The sequence below is a fragment of the Solea senegalensis genome, linkage group LG2 (genome assembly GCF_019176455.1).
Source record: "Solea senegalensis isolate Sse05_10M linkage group LG2, IFAPA_SoseM_1, whole genome shotgun sequence".
NCBI lineage: Eukaryota > Metazoa > Chordata > Actinopteri > Pleuronectiformes > Soleidae > Solea > Solea senegalensis.
In genome coordinates this window covers 34,652,113-34,669,156 of record NC_058022.1, presented here as the reverse complement: position 1 = coordinate 34,669,156, position 17,044 = coordinate 34,652,113, and the positions used below count along the sequence as shown (strand labels likewise).

The following is a 17,044-nucleotide window of genomic DNA, read 5'->3' as shown; positions in this document are numbered from 1 at the left end:
GGTCTCAGACCAGCTCAGGAATGTTCCAGATCCAGACTCAGGCTCTGTTTCAACTGTTTATTCAGGCTCAGACACTGAAATCTTTCCCATGTTTGGCCACAGTCGCCACTTGCGCTCTCACAGTTAGCACGATAGTGCCGCCGACTGCTATGAATCCCTCAGCAGCGCAATAAGCTGCGCTCCTCAGGGAGGTCAGAGGTCAGGAGTCAGTAGAGTCCAGGGAACCAAACCATCAGAGTTATTTGTTCCTTCAAAATGAAACTAGTGGGGACATTTAAGTTGCTGCCATTAAAGTAATAACAGTAATAACAGTGATGATAGCATCTGTGAGACGCAGGTCAAGTCCACTTGGTTCAGTGTTGAACTTCAGCACTAATGTGTGTGGAGAGCAGCTAATCTGCTGAGTCATGGTTTCTGAAAACAAAGTTTTGAGAAAAATCTGACGTTAAAGGTGCAAAACGTCTGTTTCATCTGCTGCTAAACATGGTGAAGAGCTTCAGACAGACAGAGGTTAGCTGTTAGCACGCTAAATATCTTCAGACAGGCCCAGGGATAGCTGATAGCATGATAAAGAGCTTAGCTATTAGCATGCTAAAGAGCTTCAGACAGGCCCAGGGTTAGATGTTAGCATGCTAAATTCTTCAGAAAGGTTGAGGGTGAGCTGTTAGCACGCTAAATATCTTCAGACAGGCCCAGGGATAGCTGTTAGCATGCTAAAGAGCTTCAGACAGGCAGAGAGCTAGCTGTTAGCATGCTAAATATCTTCAGACAGAACGAGGGTTAGCTGTTAGCATGCTAAATATCTTCATACAGGCCGAGGGTTAGCTGTTAGCATGCTAGGTTGAGTTAATTAGTCAGCACTTGTGTTGTTGTTTTTCCTGATTTAATGTATATATAATGTAATTTATATATATAGATACATTGTTATATAGATAAAGTGTTATATATACATTGTTATATAGATAAAGTGTTATATAAAGATAAAGTGTTATATAGATAAAGTGTTATATATATGAAGTGTTATGTATAGATAAAGTGTTATGTATAGATAAAGTGTTTTATATAGATAAAGTGTTATATATAGATAAAGTGTTATGTATAGATAAAGTATTATATATAGATAAAGTATTATATATAGATAAAGTGTTATATATAGATGAAGTGTTATGTATAGATAAAGTGTTATATATAGATGAAATGTATAGATAAAGTATTATGTATAGATAAAGTGTATAGATAATAGTATTAAGTGTATATAGATAAATTTAGATAAAGTGTTATATATAGATAAAGTGTTATGTATAAATAAAAGTGTTACATATAAAGTGTTATATAAAGTGTTATGTATAGATAAGTGTTATGTATAGATAAAGAGTGTTATGTACAGATAAAAGTGTTATATATAGATAAGTGTTATATAGATAAAGTGTTATATACAGATAAAAGTGGTATGTAAATAAAGTGTTATATATAGATAAAGTGTTATGTATAAATAAAGTGTGCATATAAAGTGTTATGTGTATAGATAAAGTGTTATGTATAGATAAAGTGTTACATATGAAGTGTTATGTATAGATAAAGTGTTATATATAAGATAAAGTGTTATGTATAAATAAAGTGTTATATAAAGTGTTATGTATAGATAAGAAGTGTTATGTATAGATAAAGTGTTACATATGAAGTGTTATGTATAGATAAAAGTGTATATATAAATAAAGTGTCATGTATAAATAAAGTGTTACATATAAAAGTGTTATGTATAAATAAGAAGTGTTACATATGAAGTGTTACATGTATAGATAAAGTGTTATATATAGATAAAGTGTTATGTATAGAAAAAGTGTTATATATATAGATAAAAATTATTTATGTATAAATAAAGTGTTACATATAAGAGTGTTACATATAAAGTGTTATGTATAGATAAAAGTGCTTAACATATGAAGTGTTATGTATAGATAAAGTGTTATGTATAGATAAAGTATTACATATATAGATGAAGTATTATATAGATAAGAAGTGTTATATATAGATGAAGTGTTATGTGGGCTAAGTGTTATGTACAGATAAAGTGTTATATATGGAGAAATAAAAAGTGTTGTATGTATAGATAAAGTGTTATATATAGATAAAGTGGTATGTATAAATAAAGTGTTATATATAGATAAAAAGTGTTATGTATAAATAAAATTATTTTTATATAAAAGTGTTATATAAAAATTATTTACATATAAAGTGTTATGTATAGATAAAATTAGTATGTATAGATAAAGTGTTATGTACAGATTAGAGGTATTTATATACAGATAAAAAGTGGTGGCATGTATAAATAAAGTGTTATATATAGATAAGAATTATTATGTATAAATAAAAATTATTTTTATATAAAGTGTTATGTATAAAGATAAGGTGTTATGTATAGATAAATTATTTACATATGAGAAGTGTTATGTATAGATAAAGTGTTATATATATAGATAAAAAGTGTTATGTATAAATAAGTATTTACATATAAAGTGTTATGTATAAATAAGAAGTGTTACATATGAAGTGTTATGTATAGATAAAGTGTTATATATATAGATAAAAAGTGTTATGTATAGATAAGTGTTATATATAGATACCAAAAATTGTTATGTATAAAATAAGTGTTACATATAAAGTGTTACATATAAAGTGTTCTGTATAGATAAAGTGTAACATATGAAGTGTTATGTATAGATAAAGTGTTATGTATAGATAAAGTGTTATGTATAGATAAAGTGTGGTGTCAGTGAACAGTTTGACCAGCAGAGGTCAGCAGAAACAAGAGCTTTATGAAACAAGGTTGAGTGATATCATTTTATAATAAATGTGTAATAATAGGTCGTGTTTACAGAGAAGACATGAAACCACAAGCATGGCCAGGATTAGAACGACAGATAAAACCACACTCTGAAAAGAAATGGGCTAATTTGTGACAGGAACAGATGATAAAATCAGATCAAAGAGTGTTGAATCACGTGGTTTTCACTCCCAGTCTTTATTAAAACTGGCTTTTATGGTTTTGTTTTTTAAAACGTCCAGTTTTAGTCAAACTAGCACAATAATTCATTTGTTTGTGATGACATGTAAACCACACACACACACACACACACACACACACACACACACACACACACACTGCTGCCTCCATCACTAAGTTCTAATCTCTGATTTTGTCTCCATGTTCAGATTGACGTCAGTGACACAGAGTGACCACAGGGGGCAGCAGAGCAGCAGCTCCTGATTGTCTCTGTGAGGCTGATTATGTATGAACACGCAGTTCGAAACGTTCTCGATTGTGACTTTGAGTTTAAGTGAGTGTAAATTCCTGATTTCTTCCCCGCTGTGTTTGCTGTGTGTGAGACGTCCGTTTGTCCATCAGTCACAGCACTGTCGGCTGTTGACATGACATTCAGCTGATGACGCCTGAGTCAGCAGCTGTGAAATCCCCATCTGTCGCAGGGAGAATCAGACCGGAACTCAGCGCCTCCAGGAACGTATGTTTACATCAGCCACCCTCACACTGATGCAGCGTCTGTGAACGAGTGAATGACCGCTGGACGTGTGAGGATGAGCAGGATGAAGGTGACGCCCAGCTCTGACCTGCTGGAATGTGTGCTCAGTAAATATGAGACAAACAAACAGAAATGTGGTCACATGTCTCTGTTTTTATCTCTTTGTCCATCTCTCCCGCGCTCCTGGCATTAATACTCCCTCTCTCTTTAAATAGTGTGTTAGATAAACATCAGTGTTTCTGCCATTTCTCTTCTTACTGTGTTTTCTTTGAGCGTGCACGCGCGCGTGTGTGTGTGTGTGTGTGTGTGTGTGTGTGTGTGTGTGTGTGTGTGAGTGTGTGCACGCAGTGTGTGTGTGCTGCAGTGCACGCAGTGTGTGTGTGTGTGTGTGTGTCCACAGGTCTTCCTGTCAGTCTGAAGACACACTTCAATAGAAAACCATGTTATTGTGTCTTTGCCGTGTTTACAGTTGGGTCTGGAGCAGTAAAGTCCTGGTTCAGGACCTGTTCTTGGTGATGGTCCTGAAGCAGCTCAGTTTGTTAGTGGAACCCTTGGGTCTGGATGTTGGGTTCTCTTCTCTGCCCGTCGTGAGCATTCTGCAGGTCTCAGCAGGTCCAGCAGGTCTATGTGGGTTCAAACATGGGTTCTTCCCCACCTTAGCGCCCTCCAAAGACTACCTGGTCCCAAAATCCAAACCTTTTGGATCCCACATAGACTTGCTGTCTCAAATGTTTGTCCATGTCCACAGAATGTCTTTCAAAGACGTCCTAAATTAGGTATCACATGTGGTTTTATGGGGAAGGAAACCAGGATATTCAAAGATTTTAAACCCGTCGCAGGACTCAGACTCTGGCTCAATAAAATGAGGACAAATCCAGGTTTTGTTGAGTGTGAAGTTGCTGGAAGTCCTGGGAGTTCCATTCAAATCCACATCTGAATCCTCTACCAAGTCCTCGCATCTGGTCTGGAGTTCTCTTTCCAGTTTGTGAATTGAACCCCCCCGCTCCCGCCCCCGTCCGTCCACTCCTTCTTTCTCTGTCCTCCCACACCATTTGTCCTTCATGTCTTCTGTGGGACATCAGTCAGGGAATCACCACACAGTCAAAATGAGTGATTAACTAACCTGTTAACTTACCACAACACGAGTCACTAGCAGTGCTGTGGAGCCGTCAATCAAACGTCCCCACCCAGGTATGTGTTCACGTTCCTGTGGATTAAACAAATACTGAACGACGAGTTTCTTTAATGATCTGGTGACAGACGTGTCACTGTGTGTGTGTGTGTGTGGATTCAGATTCTTCACAGATGAGACATCACCTGTTAGGTGTCCGTCACCTCCCTGCTTTGCTCCTCCCACAAGTGTTCTATTGTCTCTGCCGTCTTTTTTTAGCCCAGAACTTTGACTTGTCTTCAAACTGCAGCAGGCGAGGTGGACGTCCAAAAACAAAGACGTGTCGTTCACGTGTCTTCGGTCTCCTTAATGACACTAACTGGTGATGGTGGTAAGCTAACAGTTAACATTAGCATTCACTGTAATACTAACCTAATCATCAAAAATACTTATCTTTTAAAATTAGCACCAAGTCAATCAATTTGATGTCCAAATTTTAGCTAGCAAGCTTATGAGATCGGCCTGCATTAGCAACCCCTCGTAAACAACCCTAAAAAGTTAGATAACATTTAATGAAGTGAATATAGCCTCAAATTAGCTTACCCAATTCATCAGATAACGATAGCTATTTTAAGGCTATAAATAGCATTCAAACACTAACCAAGTCCACACTAGCCGTTGAGCTAACATAAGCAACCACTAATTAGAGTGTTTAAGTTAGTATTCATATTGCTAAGTTGTTAATGAACCGTTAAATGTGCCTTTTACCTCAATGCTAACAACCTGTTAATGTTAGTTATCTTTTAAAATTAGCATTCAGTCAACATCTACATTTTAGCTAGTAAGCTTGTAAGCTAAGTTACAGTTATATCATATTTAATCAAATTACATCAAATTACGTTTGCTATTATTTTAAGCCCACTAGCCGATGAGCTAACATTAGCAACCACTAAAATCTACTGATTATAATCACTGGTAAATAAAGTTAATGATGTGTTAAAGTTAGATAACATTTCAAGTTTAAAATTAGCTTCTTTTCTTAGCCTCAGTACGGAGATAAACAAACGGATGAAACCACTTCATCAGATAACGACTCCTATTTTTGGGCCATAAATAGCATTCAACCAGCTGAAGAGCTAACATTAGCATTTCATTGCGCTACATTGTGTTTTGGTCCACGTTCGCTCAGATTATAGAACATAATCATAATCTCTTTTCCCAGCTCCGACACACAGGTAGCAGAACGGATCACCGCTTGTCTGACTGACATCTCTCAGTGGATGTCTGACCATCACCTGAAACTCAATCTTGACAAGACTGAATTTCTTTTTCTCCCAGGAAAGGGTTCTCCCACCACAGATCTAACCATCACCCTCGACAACTCTGTGGTAACTCCTTCTCACACCGCAAGGAACCTGGGTGTGACACTTGACGACCATCTCTCCCTCACTGCCAACATTGCTGCAACAGCTAGATCTTGCAGATACATGTTGCACAACATCCGAAGGATTCGGCCTCTTCTAACCCAGAAGGCGGCACAGGTTCTGGTCCAGGCTCTTGTCATCTCACGCTTGGATTACTGCAACTCCCTCCTGGCTGGTCTTCCTGCATGCGCCATACGACCTCTGCAACTCATCCAGAATGCAGCAGCTCGACTGGTCTTCAACTTACCAAAGTTCTCCCACACTACACCGCTCCTCCGCTCCCTTCACTGGCTTCCGGTAGCTGCTCGCATCCGCTTCAAGACTCTAGTGCTTGCGTTCCATGCTACAAACGGATCCGGTCCAGCCTACATCCAGGACATGATCAAAACCTACACCCCAGCCCGCCCACTCCGCTCTGCATCGACAAACCGGCTCGCTGCCCCCTCACTGAGAGGATCGCAGAGGCACTCGCAGAACTCGAGACTGTTCACTGTCCTCGCTCCCAAATGGTGGAACGATCTCCCCATCGACATCCGGACAGCTGAAAGCCTCCACATCTTCCGACGCCGACTAAAAACACATTTCTTCCGACTCTACCTCGACTAAGACGAAAAAAACTTGTACATCGCACTTATGACTAGCACTTCATAGTTTGTTCTACTTGAAGCTCTTACTTACTTCTAGCTCTTATTTATACCCAAATGTTTAAATGCACTTTTGTAAGTCGCTTTGGATAAAAGCGACTGCTAAATGACATGTAATGTAATGTAATGTAATGTAATGTAATGTAATGTAAAAGTGGCTAAATCAAGCTAACAGGAGCCGTCATCCTACACAGCTAATGCTGAGCTAAATGCTAATGCAGTTTTAACTGATTTATCACATTAATCTGGTTGCTGTGATGATTAATTAAAGAATCATCAGAAACATCAGTGTCAGTGTAGCGCCCCCTGTGGACACCAGAGACTGAAGACATGAAAATCCATAAATATCAAAAGTGTCTTTATTCTTCTTTCACGTTGTACACAGATTATTATTATTATTGTTATTATTATGATGATGTAACAAAATAACAGTGGGTGTCTTCAATCAGGTCCTCACACACTGAGCGGGACATTGTTTGTCCTCCATCCTCCAGAGACAGACCCACTGTTGTCCCGCAGGAGGCGCCATTTATTCCACATTCTCAGATCTTGTGTCAGTGAATGTAATCCGATTACCTGTAATCTGATTACCTGTAATCTGATAAGTGAAAGAGTTTTTATGGTTTTAGCCGATAGGAGACGAGGAGACGAGGAGACGCTGTGATCTCTCAGCTCATTGGCTGCCACTGCTGATGACATCACATCACGGATGCTCCTCCCTCCTCACCGTCACGGCAAGGCTGCGCGTCCAGAGACTGTGAAGGAGACGAGGAGAGACAGAGAATTAGGTCAAAGGTCACTGTCAGAGACAACAGAGGTCAACAGGTGCTGACCTTTGGCCTACATTTCCCATAATGCATCTCAACGCAGGTGATACTGTCCACTGGTTATGAGTTCTATGGGTTCTGACGATAACCTGGTTCTCCTGGTTCTTCCAGGTGTAGTCAACTCCACTGTGGGTTCTCAGGTTCTACAGACTGTGGTCCTGCTGGTTCTCTGCAGGTTCTCTGTGGTCCTGCTGGTTCTCTGTGGTCCTGCTGGTTCTCTGCAGGTTCTCTGTGGTCCTACTGGTTCCCTGTGGTCCTGCTGGTTCTCTGCAGGTTCTCTGTGGTCCTACTGGTTCCCTGTGGTCCTGCTGATTCTCTGTGGTCCTGCTGGTTCCCTGTGGTCCTGCTGGTTCTCTGTGGTCCTGCTGGTTCTCTGTGGTCCTGCTGGTTCTCTGCAGGTTCTCTGTGGTCCTACAGGTTCCCTGTGGTCCTGCTGGTTCTCTGTGGTCCTGCAGGTTCTCTGTGGTCCTGCTGGTTCTCTGTGGTCTACTGGTTCCTGTGGTCCTACTGTTCCCTGTGGTCCTGTTCTGTGGTCTACTGTTTCCCTGGTCCTGCTGGTTCTCTGCAGGTTCTCTGTGTCCTACTGGTTCCTGTGGTCCTGCTGGTTCTCTGCAGGTTCTCTGTGTCCCTACTGGTTCCCTGTCCTGCTGGTTCTCTGTGGTCCTGCAGGTTCTCTGCAGGTTCTCTGCAGGTTCTCTGTGGTCCTACTTGTTCCCTGTGGTCCTGCTGGTTTTCTGCTGGTTCTCTGTGGTCCTGCTGGTCCTCTGTCCTCTGCTGATTCTCTGTGGTCCTACTGGTTCCCCGTGGTCCTGCTGGTTCCCCGTGGTCCTGCTGATTCTCTGTGGTCCTGAAGGTTTCATGTTGTAGGGTTCAGAACCTCGCTTTGGTCTTTTCCTCTCCAGTGACTCACAACAAACTTTTGATTCACTCAGATAAAAAAATGCCTGAAAGGAAAATTCCTTCAAGTTCATGTTTGTATGAGTCTGACTGGTCACATGAGTGTGTGTGTGTTTGACCTTTGACCTGCGGCTCAGTGTGTGTGTGTGAGCGTCTCACCGTCTATCTCTCAGTGCAGCGCGGGCTGTTAGCGAGCTGCATCAGCAGACGAGCACATCGTCTATAATCTGTGGGAAAAAAACAACACACACACTGTCACAAGGCTCAGGGTCTGTTAGCCTAGCTTAGCATTTAGCTTGTATAATCTTGTTATGTGATATTTGTTCATCCATATTTGACAAAAATAAATAAATAAATAAATAACACAGACACACAGACACACACAGACTTTGGATTATGAATACATAATCCAAAGAGAAAATCAGTGATTTCAGCTCGCAGGTCACACACTAAGTTCAAATGTCTTATTTTGTCACCTGGGTTTTTAAAAACGTAATTCTGCTTTTAATTCAGATTTTCTTCAGTGACACTAAGTGTCCACACGAGGCAGCAGAGCAGCAGCTAAAATCACTGGTTCACATGTTTTCATAGACTGCTCTCAGCAGCAGTGAGTGACGACATGAACCTTCACAGGTGTGTCTGTGAGTCTGTGTGTGCGTGCGTGTGTCTGTCTGCATGCGTGTGTGTCGTTGTGTGTGTGTGTCTCTGTGTGTGTGTGTCTCTGTGGGTGCGTGTGTCTGTCAGGCGCAGGTGTGTGTCTCTGCGCGCATGTGTCTGTGACTGTGAGCGCGCCTGTGTGTGTCTGTGTGTCTGTGTGTCTGTGTGTGTCTGTGTCAGTGTGTGTCTGTGAGGGTCTGTGTGTCTGTGTCTGTCTGTGTGTGTGTGTGTGTGTGTCTCTGTGCGCTGTGCAGGTTGACTGTGTGTGCCTGTGTGTCTGTGTGGGTCTGTGTGTCTGTGTCTGTGTGTGTCTGTGAGGGTCTGTGTGTGTGTGTCTGTGTGTGTCTGTCAGTGTCTGTGACTGTGAGTGCGCCTGTGTGTGTCTGTGTGTCTGTGTCTGTGTGTGTGTGTGTCTGTGTGTCTGTGTCTGTCTGTGTGTGTCTGTGTGTGTCTGTGTGTGTGTGTGTGGGAGGGTCTGTGTGTCTGTGTCTGTGTGTGTCTGTGAGGGTCTGTGTGTGTGTGTCTGTGTGTGTCTGTCAGTGTCTGTGTGTCTGTGAGCGCCTGTGTGCTGCCTGTGTGTGTCTGTGTGTTGTCTGTGAGGGTCTGTGTGTCTGTGTCTGTCTGTGTGTGTGTGTGTGTGTGTGTGTGTGTGTGTGTGTTGTGTGTGTGAGGGTCTGTGTGTGTGTCTGTGTGTGTCTGTGAGTGTCTGTGTGTGTCTGTGTGTGTCTGTGAGTCTGTGTGTCTGTGTCTGTCTGTGTGTGTGTGTGTGTGTGTGTGTGTCTGTGTGTCTGTGAGGGTCTGTGTGTCTGTGTCTGTCTGTGAGTGTCTGTGTGTGTCTGTCTGTGTGTCTGTGTGTGTCTGTGTGTGTCTGTGTGTGTACTCACAGGCAGGTACAGTGCAGTCTCTGGTGTTGTGGTACAGTCTGTTGAACTGTTTCCTGCACTTAGGGTTGAAGGATAAAGGACCTGGAGACACACACACACACGCACACACAGATCAGTGTGTGTGTGTGTGTGTGTGTTGTTTATCACAGGTGGTGTTGCACGCACACACACACACTTATCTCCCTATCACATGTGTTAACTCCAACACAGATGTGACATGATGTAAAAACATGGCTCACAGCAGTCACATGACCACGTCTTCACTCACTCTCCCACACCAAAGCCCACAGAGACAGCTGCTGCTCCTCTGCTGCCTCGTGTGGTCACTTTGTGTCACTGAAGTCAATATGAACAGAAGATTTTAAAAATGCTGAATTTGACGACAAAATAAGACATTTGAACTCAGTGATGGAGGCAGCAGTGTGTGTGTGTGTGTCAGTGTGTGTGTGTGTCAGTGTGTCAGTGTGTGTGTGTGTGTCAGTGTGTGTGTGTGTGTGTGTGTGTGTGTCAGTGTGTCAGTGTGTGTGTGTGTGTGTGTGTGTGTGTCAGTGTGTGTGTGTGTCAGTGTGTGTGTCAGTGTGTGTGTGTGTGTGTGTGTGTGTGTGTGTGTGTGTGTCAGTGTGTCAGTGTGTGTGTGTCAGTGTGTGTGTCAGTGTGTGTGTGTGTGTGTGTGTGTGTGTGTGTGTGTGTGTGTGTCAGTGTGTGTGTGTGTGTGTGTGTGTCAGTGTGTCAGTGTGTGTGTGTGTCAGTGTGTGTGTGTGTGTGTGTGTGTGTCAGGTGTGTGTGTGTGTGTGTGTGTGTGTCAGTGTCAGTGTGTGTGTCAGTGTGTGTGTCAGTGTGTGTGTGTGTGTGTGTGTGTGTGTGTGTGTGTGTGTCAGTGTGTGTGTGTGTGTGTGTGTGTGTGTGTCAGTGTGTCAGTGTGTGTGTGTCAGTGTGTGTGTCAGTGTGTGTGTCAGTGTGTGTGTCAGTGTGTGTCAGTGTGTGTGTGTGTGTGTGTGTGTGTGTGTCAGTGTGTGTCGGTGTGTGTGTGTCAGTGTGTGTGTGTGTCAGTGTGTCAGTGTGTGTGTGTGTGTCAGTGTGTGTGTGTGTGTCAGTGTGTGTCAGTGTGTGTGTGTGTGTGTGTGTGTGTGTGTGTGTGTGTGTGTGTCAGTGTGTCAGTGTGTCAGTGTGTGTGTCAGTGTGTCAGTGTGTCAGTGTGTGTGTCAGTGTGGACGTTGTTACCTGTCAGTTGTCTGATGATCTTGTCTTTGTAGCGTGGATCTTTGGCCTGAGCTTCTGAAACACAAACACACTCTGTGATTGGTCATGTGACATGTGTCTCAATATCCATACTGTGTGTACTTGTGTGTACTTGTGTGTACTTGTGAACACGTCATCAGCCTCAGTCCAAGTTCTGTTCCAATTCTCAAGTCCGTGAACAGCAAGGACGGTTCTCAAACCCGGGAGTGTTCTGGCTCCGCCCATTTTTACCAAGTATTTTAAGTAAGTATATCGGAGGTGACTTAAGCGTACTTGGGATGGCCATGTATCCCAGAATGCATTTTGGTGGAGCAGATAATAGAAATAGAAATCTGAAATAAATATTTTTCTGTCCTGAACAAAGTTTAAATGAGTCATTTAGAACTCAAACATGTGGTTTGTGTTTTAAGATCTGACGTATTTATAGTTTGGCAGCGATGATGTCAGAGGTGATAAGCTCCGCCTCTGCGGACGCTCGGCGCTACCTCGTGTGATCCATAGTTTTGTTGTTGATGTTATTTTGTTTTTAATGGAAAAGTTTGAAAGTTTGTTTATTATTAATGATTGATTTATTTTAACTTTGAATTTTAAATGTATATCAAAGTCACACGGTCATTGTATCTGTATTTAAATATAATATGTACACACACACACACACACACTACTCTACAATGCTATAATATATCTATAACAAAGTTAAATATTGAAAATGTGAAAATAATAACTATGCATTTATTAAAAGTATTTCATATGTTCATTCATCAACACTGTAGGTGGCGCTAATGAGGCTGCAGCACTCTGCGCCACCTGTCAATCAAACAGTAGAACAAGGAAGTAGCTGCTGTTCTCAGTGAAGAATCAGACTTGTGTACTCAGTACTTGACAAGTATGTACTCCCGAAGTACATACTTGCATACTCGAGTATTGAGAAGCGGCCAGCGAAGCTTTCACTGGAGGTTTATTTATGGACACAGTGTGACATCACTTCCTGTTTGCAGTAAACGCGACAGGGAATTTAAAACCAGCAACTTTCTCTATGGAACTCTCTCTGCGGATGACATCAGAGATGATGACATCACACTGAGTCGCAACGTGACATCACTTCCTGTGTGCAGTAAACTGAAAGTTGGTGACACTGAGGTTCAGTCGAGATGTTATTTAGGTGCAATGATGTCAATAACTACCACAGCTAACTAGTTAACTAACTATAGTTACATTTCACTGATGTGTTCATTGTTACTTTTCACTTAGAATTGTTAGCTACAGTCGCTAACTGGCAAGCTAATGTCGTTGATTGTTTTTCGTCACAAACATGAAACGCGAGTTTTTTACGTTGAGGGGGCAGGGCTCTGAAACTGAGAGGCGGGGCCTGTGTTGCTGGTACTGACCCGTCCCGTGGTGAGACCGGCTCATTCTCTCCACTCCGGTCTTGGCTCGGTTCAGTCCACCCGCCTCTGTCCTTGCCGACAGCTCCGTCGCGCCGAGGCCTCGCAGCAGTGCCGCCGTCGCACCGCGTCCCGCCGCGAGCGTCAGGACGAGCAGCGCGACGAGGAGCAGCAGCCGCAGCATCGCTGTGGACCTGAGGGGACAAACCACATGACCTTTGACTACATACAAATCTGACATACACTCACCACTTTATTAGGTACAGTCTGTTCACCCATTCATCATATCTGTGTTGTGTTTGTGTTTTAACACTAGAGGGCAGTAAACTCACATTAATGTAACTACGACACATTCACAGTCAAATTAAAATGAACCATCAATAATATTTACAAATAAAAAGAAAATCTATTCACCCTCACATCGGCAGGATTCACCCTCACATTCAGCCTCACATTCAGGAGGATTCACCCTCACATCAGCAGAATTCACCCTCACATTAGCCTCACATTCAGGAGGATTCACCCTCACATCAGCAGAATTCACCCTCACATTCAGCAGGATTCACCCCTCACATCAGCAGAACACCCCTCACATTCAGCAGGATTCACCATCAGCTGAATTCACCTCTCACATTCAGCAGGATTCACCTCACATCAGCAGAATTCACCTCACATTCAGCAGGATTCACTCCTCCCATTCAGTAGAATTCACCGTCACATTCAGCAGGATTCTCCCTCACATTCAGTAGAATTCACCTCACATTCAGCAGGATTCACCGCCACATTCCAGCAAAAATACACTCATATTCAGCAGAATTCACCACATCTCGCCAGCAGGACTCACCCTCACATCAGCAGAATTCACCTCACATTCAAAGGTGATCTCACCACATCAGCAGAATTCACCCCTCACATTCAGTGATTTGCCTCCCATTCAGCAAAATACACCCTCACATTCAGCAGATTCACCTCACATTCAGCCTCACATTCAGGAGGATTCACCACATCAGCAGAATTCACCTCACATTCAGCAGGATCTCACTCCCTCACATCAGCTGAATTCACCCTCACATTCAGCAGGATTCACCCTCACATCAGCAGAATCACCCTCACATCTACAGCAGGATTCACCCTCCCATTCAGTAGAATTCACCGTCACATTCAGCAGTGATTCTCCCTACATTCAGTAGACGAATTTACCCTCACATTCAGCAGGATTCTCAACGTCACATTCAGCAAAATACACCCTCATGGCCCAGCAGAATTCACCCAGCAGGATTCACCTCACATCAGCAGCAGAATTCACCCTACATTCAGCAGGATTCACCTCACATCAGCAGAATTCACCACATCTGAAGCAGGATTCACCCTCACATTCAGCAGGATTCACCCTCACATTCAGAATTCACCTTCACTTTCAGCAGAATTCACCAAATCAGCATGATTCACCCTCACGCTCAGCAGGATTCACCCTCACATCAGCAGAATTCACCTCAGCATTCAGAAGCAGAATTCACCTCACATTCAGTGATCTACCCTCAAATTCAGTAGAATTCACCCTCACATCTGGGCAGACCACCATCACATTCAGCAAAATACACCCTCACATCTGTGAATTCACCCTCACATTCAGCAGAATTCACCACATCAGCATTTAGATTCACCCTCACGCTCAGCAGGATTCACCACATCAGCAGAATTCACCTCACATTCAGCAGAATTCACCCTCACATCTGTGCAGGATTCACCCCTCACATTCAGCAGAATTCACCATCACATTCAGCAGGATTCACCCTCACATTCATCCCTCACATCTCGGCAGAATTCACCCCTGCCATTCAGCAGGATTCACCTTCACATTCACCCTCACATCTTCAGAATTCACCCTCACATTCCAGGATCTCAATTCTGGCTATCTTCACCCTCACATTTTCCAGCAGGATTCACCTCACATTCGCAGGATTCACCCTCACATTCACCACCCTCACATTCAGCAGGATTCACCTTCACATTCACCCTCACATTCAGCAGGATTCACCTTCACATTCACCCTCACATTCACCCTCTCACTCATTAATCACGTTCATATTTAGAATCAGATTCAAATAAATAATCAAACCGTTTTAGACTCAAACTAAGTTCAAATGTGACAGAGACTGCAGGACCTGGTTCAGGTCCTGGTCCGGGTCCCTCACCTGTCTTCCTCCTGGTGCTCTGGGGTCTCGGCTCCTCTGACCCGGTTGGTCCCGGTTGGTCTCTTTGTGGTTTCACTCTTTTATCCCGGGCTACTCTGGATCCGAGCCGCGTGCCGAGCTGCTGGTCCCGTGAGCATCTTAGACGGGCTCGGTTCGGATGTGGATCCGCTTCATCCTCCTCCTCCTCCTCTTCAGCAGGTCCTCCCTGCGCACGTGGCCCGGCTCATGTCACTGCTTCTGTCCCGGGATAAAAGTCCAGAGGAGGCTGCAGGCTCTGGGTCAGACTGTGGCGCGCGCTCCTCCTGCTCCTCTGCACGGAAATACAAGAGCACGAGGAGGAGGGAGGCGCGCGTGTGCGTGTGTGTTTGCGCACGTGCACGGGGATCATTTCAAAGAGAAAGTTTGACAGATGACAGTGGCAGCCTGTTGCTGTCAGCTGTGCTTTACTGCCTCCCGCTGGCCGCGGAGGAAACTGCAGGCGCTAAAGGGACAGTTCAGTGTTTCTGAACACAGTGAGCGCCCCCTGCTGCCGAGCCAAGAACATGAACTATGACCCATGACCTCTGTAAGGTCAGTCTGAAGGTTTCCAGGAACATCAGAGGAGGTCATTTCCACAGAGACCGTGGACGTGGGCCGACCGTGGGACGGTCTCTGACGAGGACCAGAGACCACGTTCCAAAGTACAGAGATACTAACCTGTTCTCCAGTGCTCAGGACCTCAGACTGGACTAAAGGTTCACCTTCAAAAATGACCCCAAGCTCACAGTAAACACAACACAGGTGTGGCTTATGGACAAGTCTTAGAGTGTCCTCGGGTGTCAGAGTCCTGCCAGAGTCCTGACTTGTGTCCTGCTCCAGAAGATCTTGAAGAGAGTGTGTGTGTGTGTGTGTGTGTGTGTGAGAGAGTGTCCAGGTATTACTAATGTTGTGGGGACCTAAACCTGTTTACACAGTCACATTATGGGGACTTGTCTTCCTTGTGGGGACAAAAAGCAAGTCCCCATAACGTAAATTACTACATTTTAAGGGGAAGGTATGTTTTAAGGTTAGGCTGAGATTGAGATTAGGGTTAGGGTTAGGGTTAGGATTAGGAGTAGTAATTGTGGTTAAGGTTAGAGTAAGTCTCCAAGAAATGAATGTAAGTCAATGCAATGTCCCCGCAAGTCATTAATGTCGAACATGTGTGTGTGTGTGTGTGTGTGTGTGTGTGAGAGAGGTGTGTGTGTGAGAGAGAGGTGTGTGTGTGTGTGTAATCACAAATGAATTTATCTGTGATTTCAGCTCCACTTGATTTATGTTCGAGTGAATTGACAGAGCAGTGATGAATGCATGAGAGATGATCACAAACAACGTGACCCAGACTGAACCCAGGCGGGGTTAAAGGTCAGCCAGGGCCTGCAGTCCAAACAGCAGCAGTTCTTTGTGAACTCTCTTGTGTTAGCACAGACTCAAAAACAGAATATAATGAAGTCAAAAAAAAAAAAAGCTCCTTCACAGACTCTGGAACAGATTCTTGAGCATCTCAAGTATTTGACCTTTTAAACCGTCTCATGAACTGAGTGAGACCAAGAACCTCCACAACTCTTTAACTTTGTAAAAGAAAGCCTCCTGGAACAGCTGGAACCTCATTAACAACCTTTCAGACCACAGGAGAAACTCTTTGATCATGATTTTCTTCATGTACCTCGAGAACATCACAAGAAGAACCTCCTCCTCTTTCTTCTAAGATCCAGAACCACCAGTACTGCACTCTGAGGAGCCAACTCCTCCTGTGTGAACATCAGCAACCTCATCAGTAATGAAGAAACCACTGAGACCAAGAGCCTCCATAACATCCCAAAAACTCCTGAAGTTCAAAAAGAAACCTCCAGAATGGAAAAGAAAAGATATCTGCAACGTCAGAGAACATCTGGAACCCCGTTCACAACCTTTCAGACGACAGGAGAAACTACTTTGATCTCTCAGGAGCTCTCATCATCAACCTTTTCAAATAGACCCTCCTCAGTAATGAAGAAACAACTTTTGGAACCTCTTGAGAAGACCACCAAACTCCTCAGGAACATCTTCAAATATCATCTTCTGAAATCTCATGAAGAATGAGTGAATATTTGAAACCTCTGAAATCTGAATCCATGTTCAGGACTTGAGACTCCCTCATAAACTGTAACCCTGGTCTTGACACCATTCCACAGAAACAGCCATCCTCCACCTAACAGAGCAAATCAGACTAGGTCTGGACAAA

At 43.4% G+C, this 17,044-nt stretch overlaps 1 protein-coding gene across 2 annotated transcripts; it reads right to left on the bottom strand.

Moving 5' to 3' along the window:
• Window positions 1–7,059: 7,059 nt before the first annotated feature.
• LOC122765180 (ALK and LTK ligand 2-like) lies at window positions 7,060–15,361 on the bottom strand. 2 transcript variants are annotated; one of them, XM_044019307.1, is made up of 6 exons: window positions 14,803–15,349; window positions 12,611–12,801; window positions 11,205–11,258; window positions 9,984–10,064; window positions 8,602–8,669; window positions 7,060–7,473 (listed from the first exon to the last, which is right to left on the bottom strand). In XM_044019307.1, exons 2-5 carry the CDS (start codon window positions 12,789–12,791, stop codon window positions 8,605–8,607), a joined length of 381 nt encoding a protein of 126 aa, XP_043875242.1. In that variant the 5' UTR covers window positions 12,792–12,801; window positions 14,803–15,349; the 3' UTR covers window positions 7,060–7,473; window positions 8,602–8,604. The 2 variants fall into 2 exon arrangements, with proteins under 2 accessions (XP_043875242.1, XP_043875243.1); XM_044019308.1 differs by lacking the exon at window positions 9,984–10,064 and having other exon boundaries at window positions 14,803–15,361.
• Between the last annotated feature and the right edge of the window lie 1,683 nt (window positions 15,362–17,044).

Excerpts from the sequence above, each read along its gene's own strand:
- LOC122765180 (XM_044019307.1), bottom strand. The coding sequence starts at position 12,791 with ATGCTGCGGCTGCTGCTCCTCGTCGCGCTGCTCGTCCTGACGCTCGCG. Across the intron at positions 11,259-12,610 it reads CCGGTCTCACCACGGGACGG|AAGCTCAGGCCAAAGATCCA; the intron begins GTCAGTACCAGC and ends TTTGTGTTTCAG. Across the intron at positions 10,065-11,204 it reads GATCATCAGACAACTGACAG|GTCCTTTATCCTTCAACCCT; the intron begins GTAACAACGTCC and ends GTGTGTCTCCAG.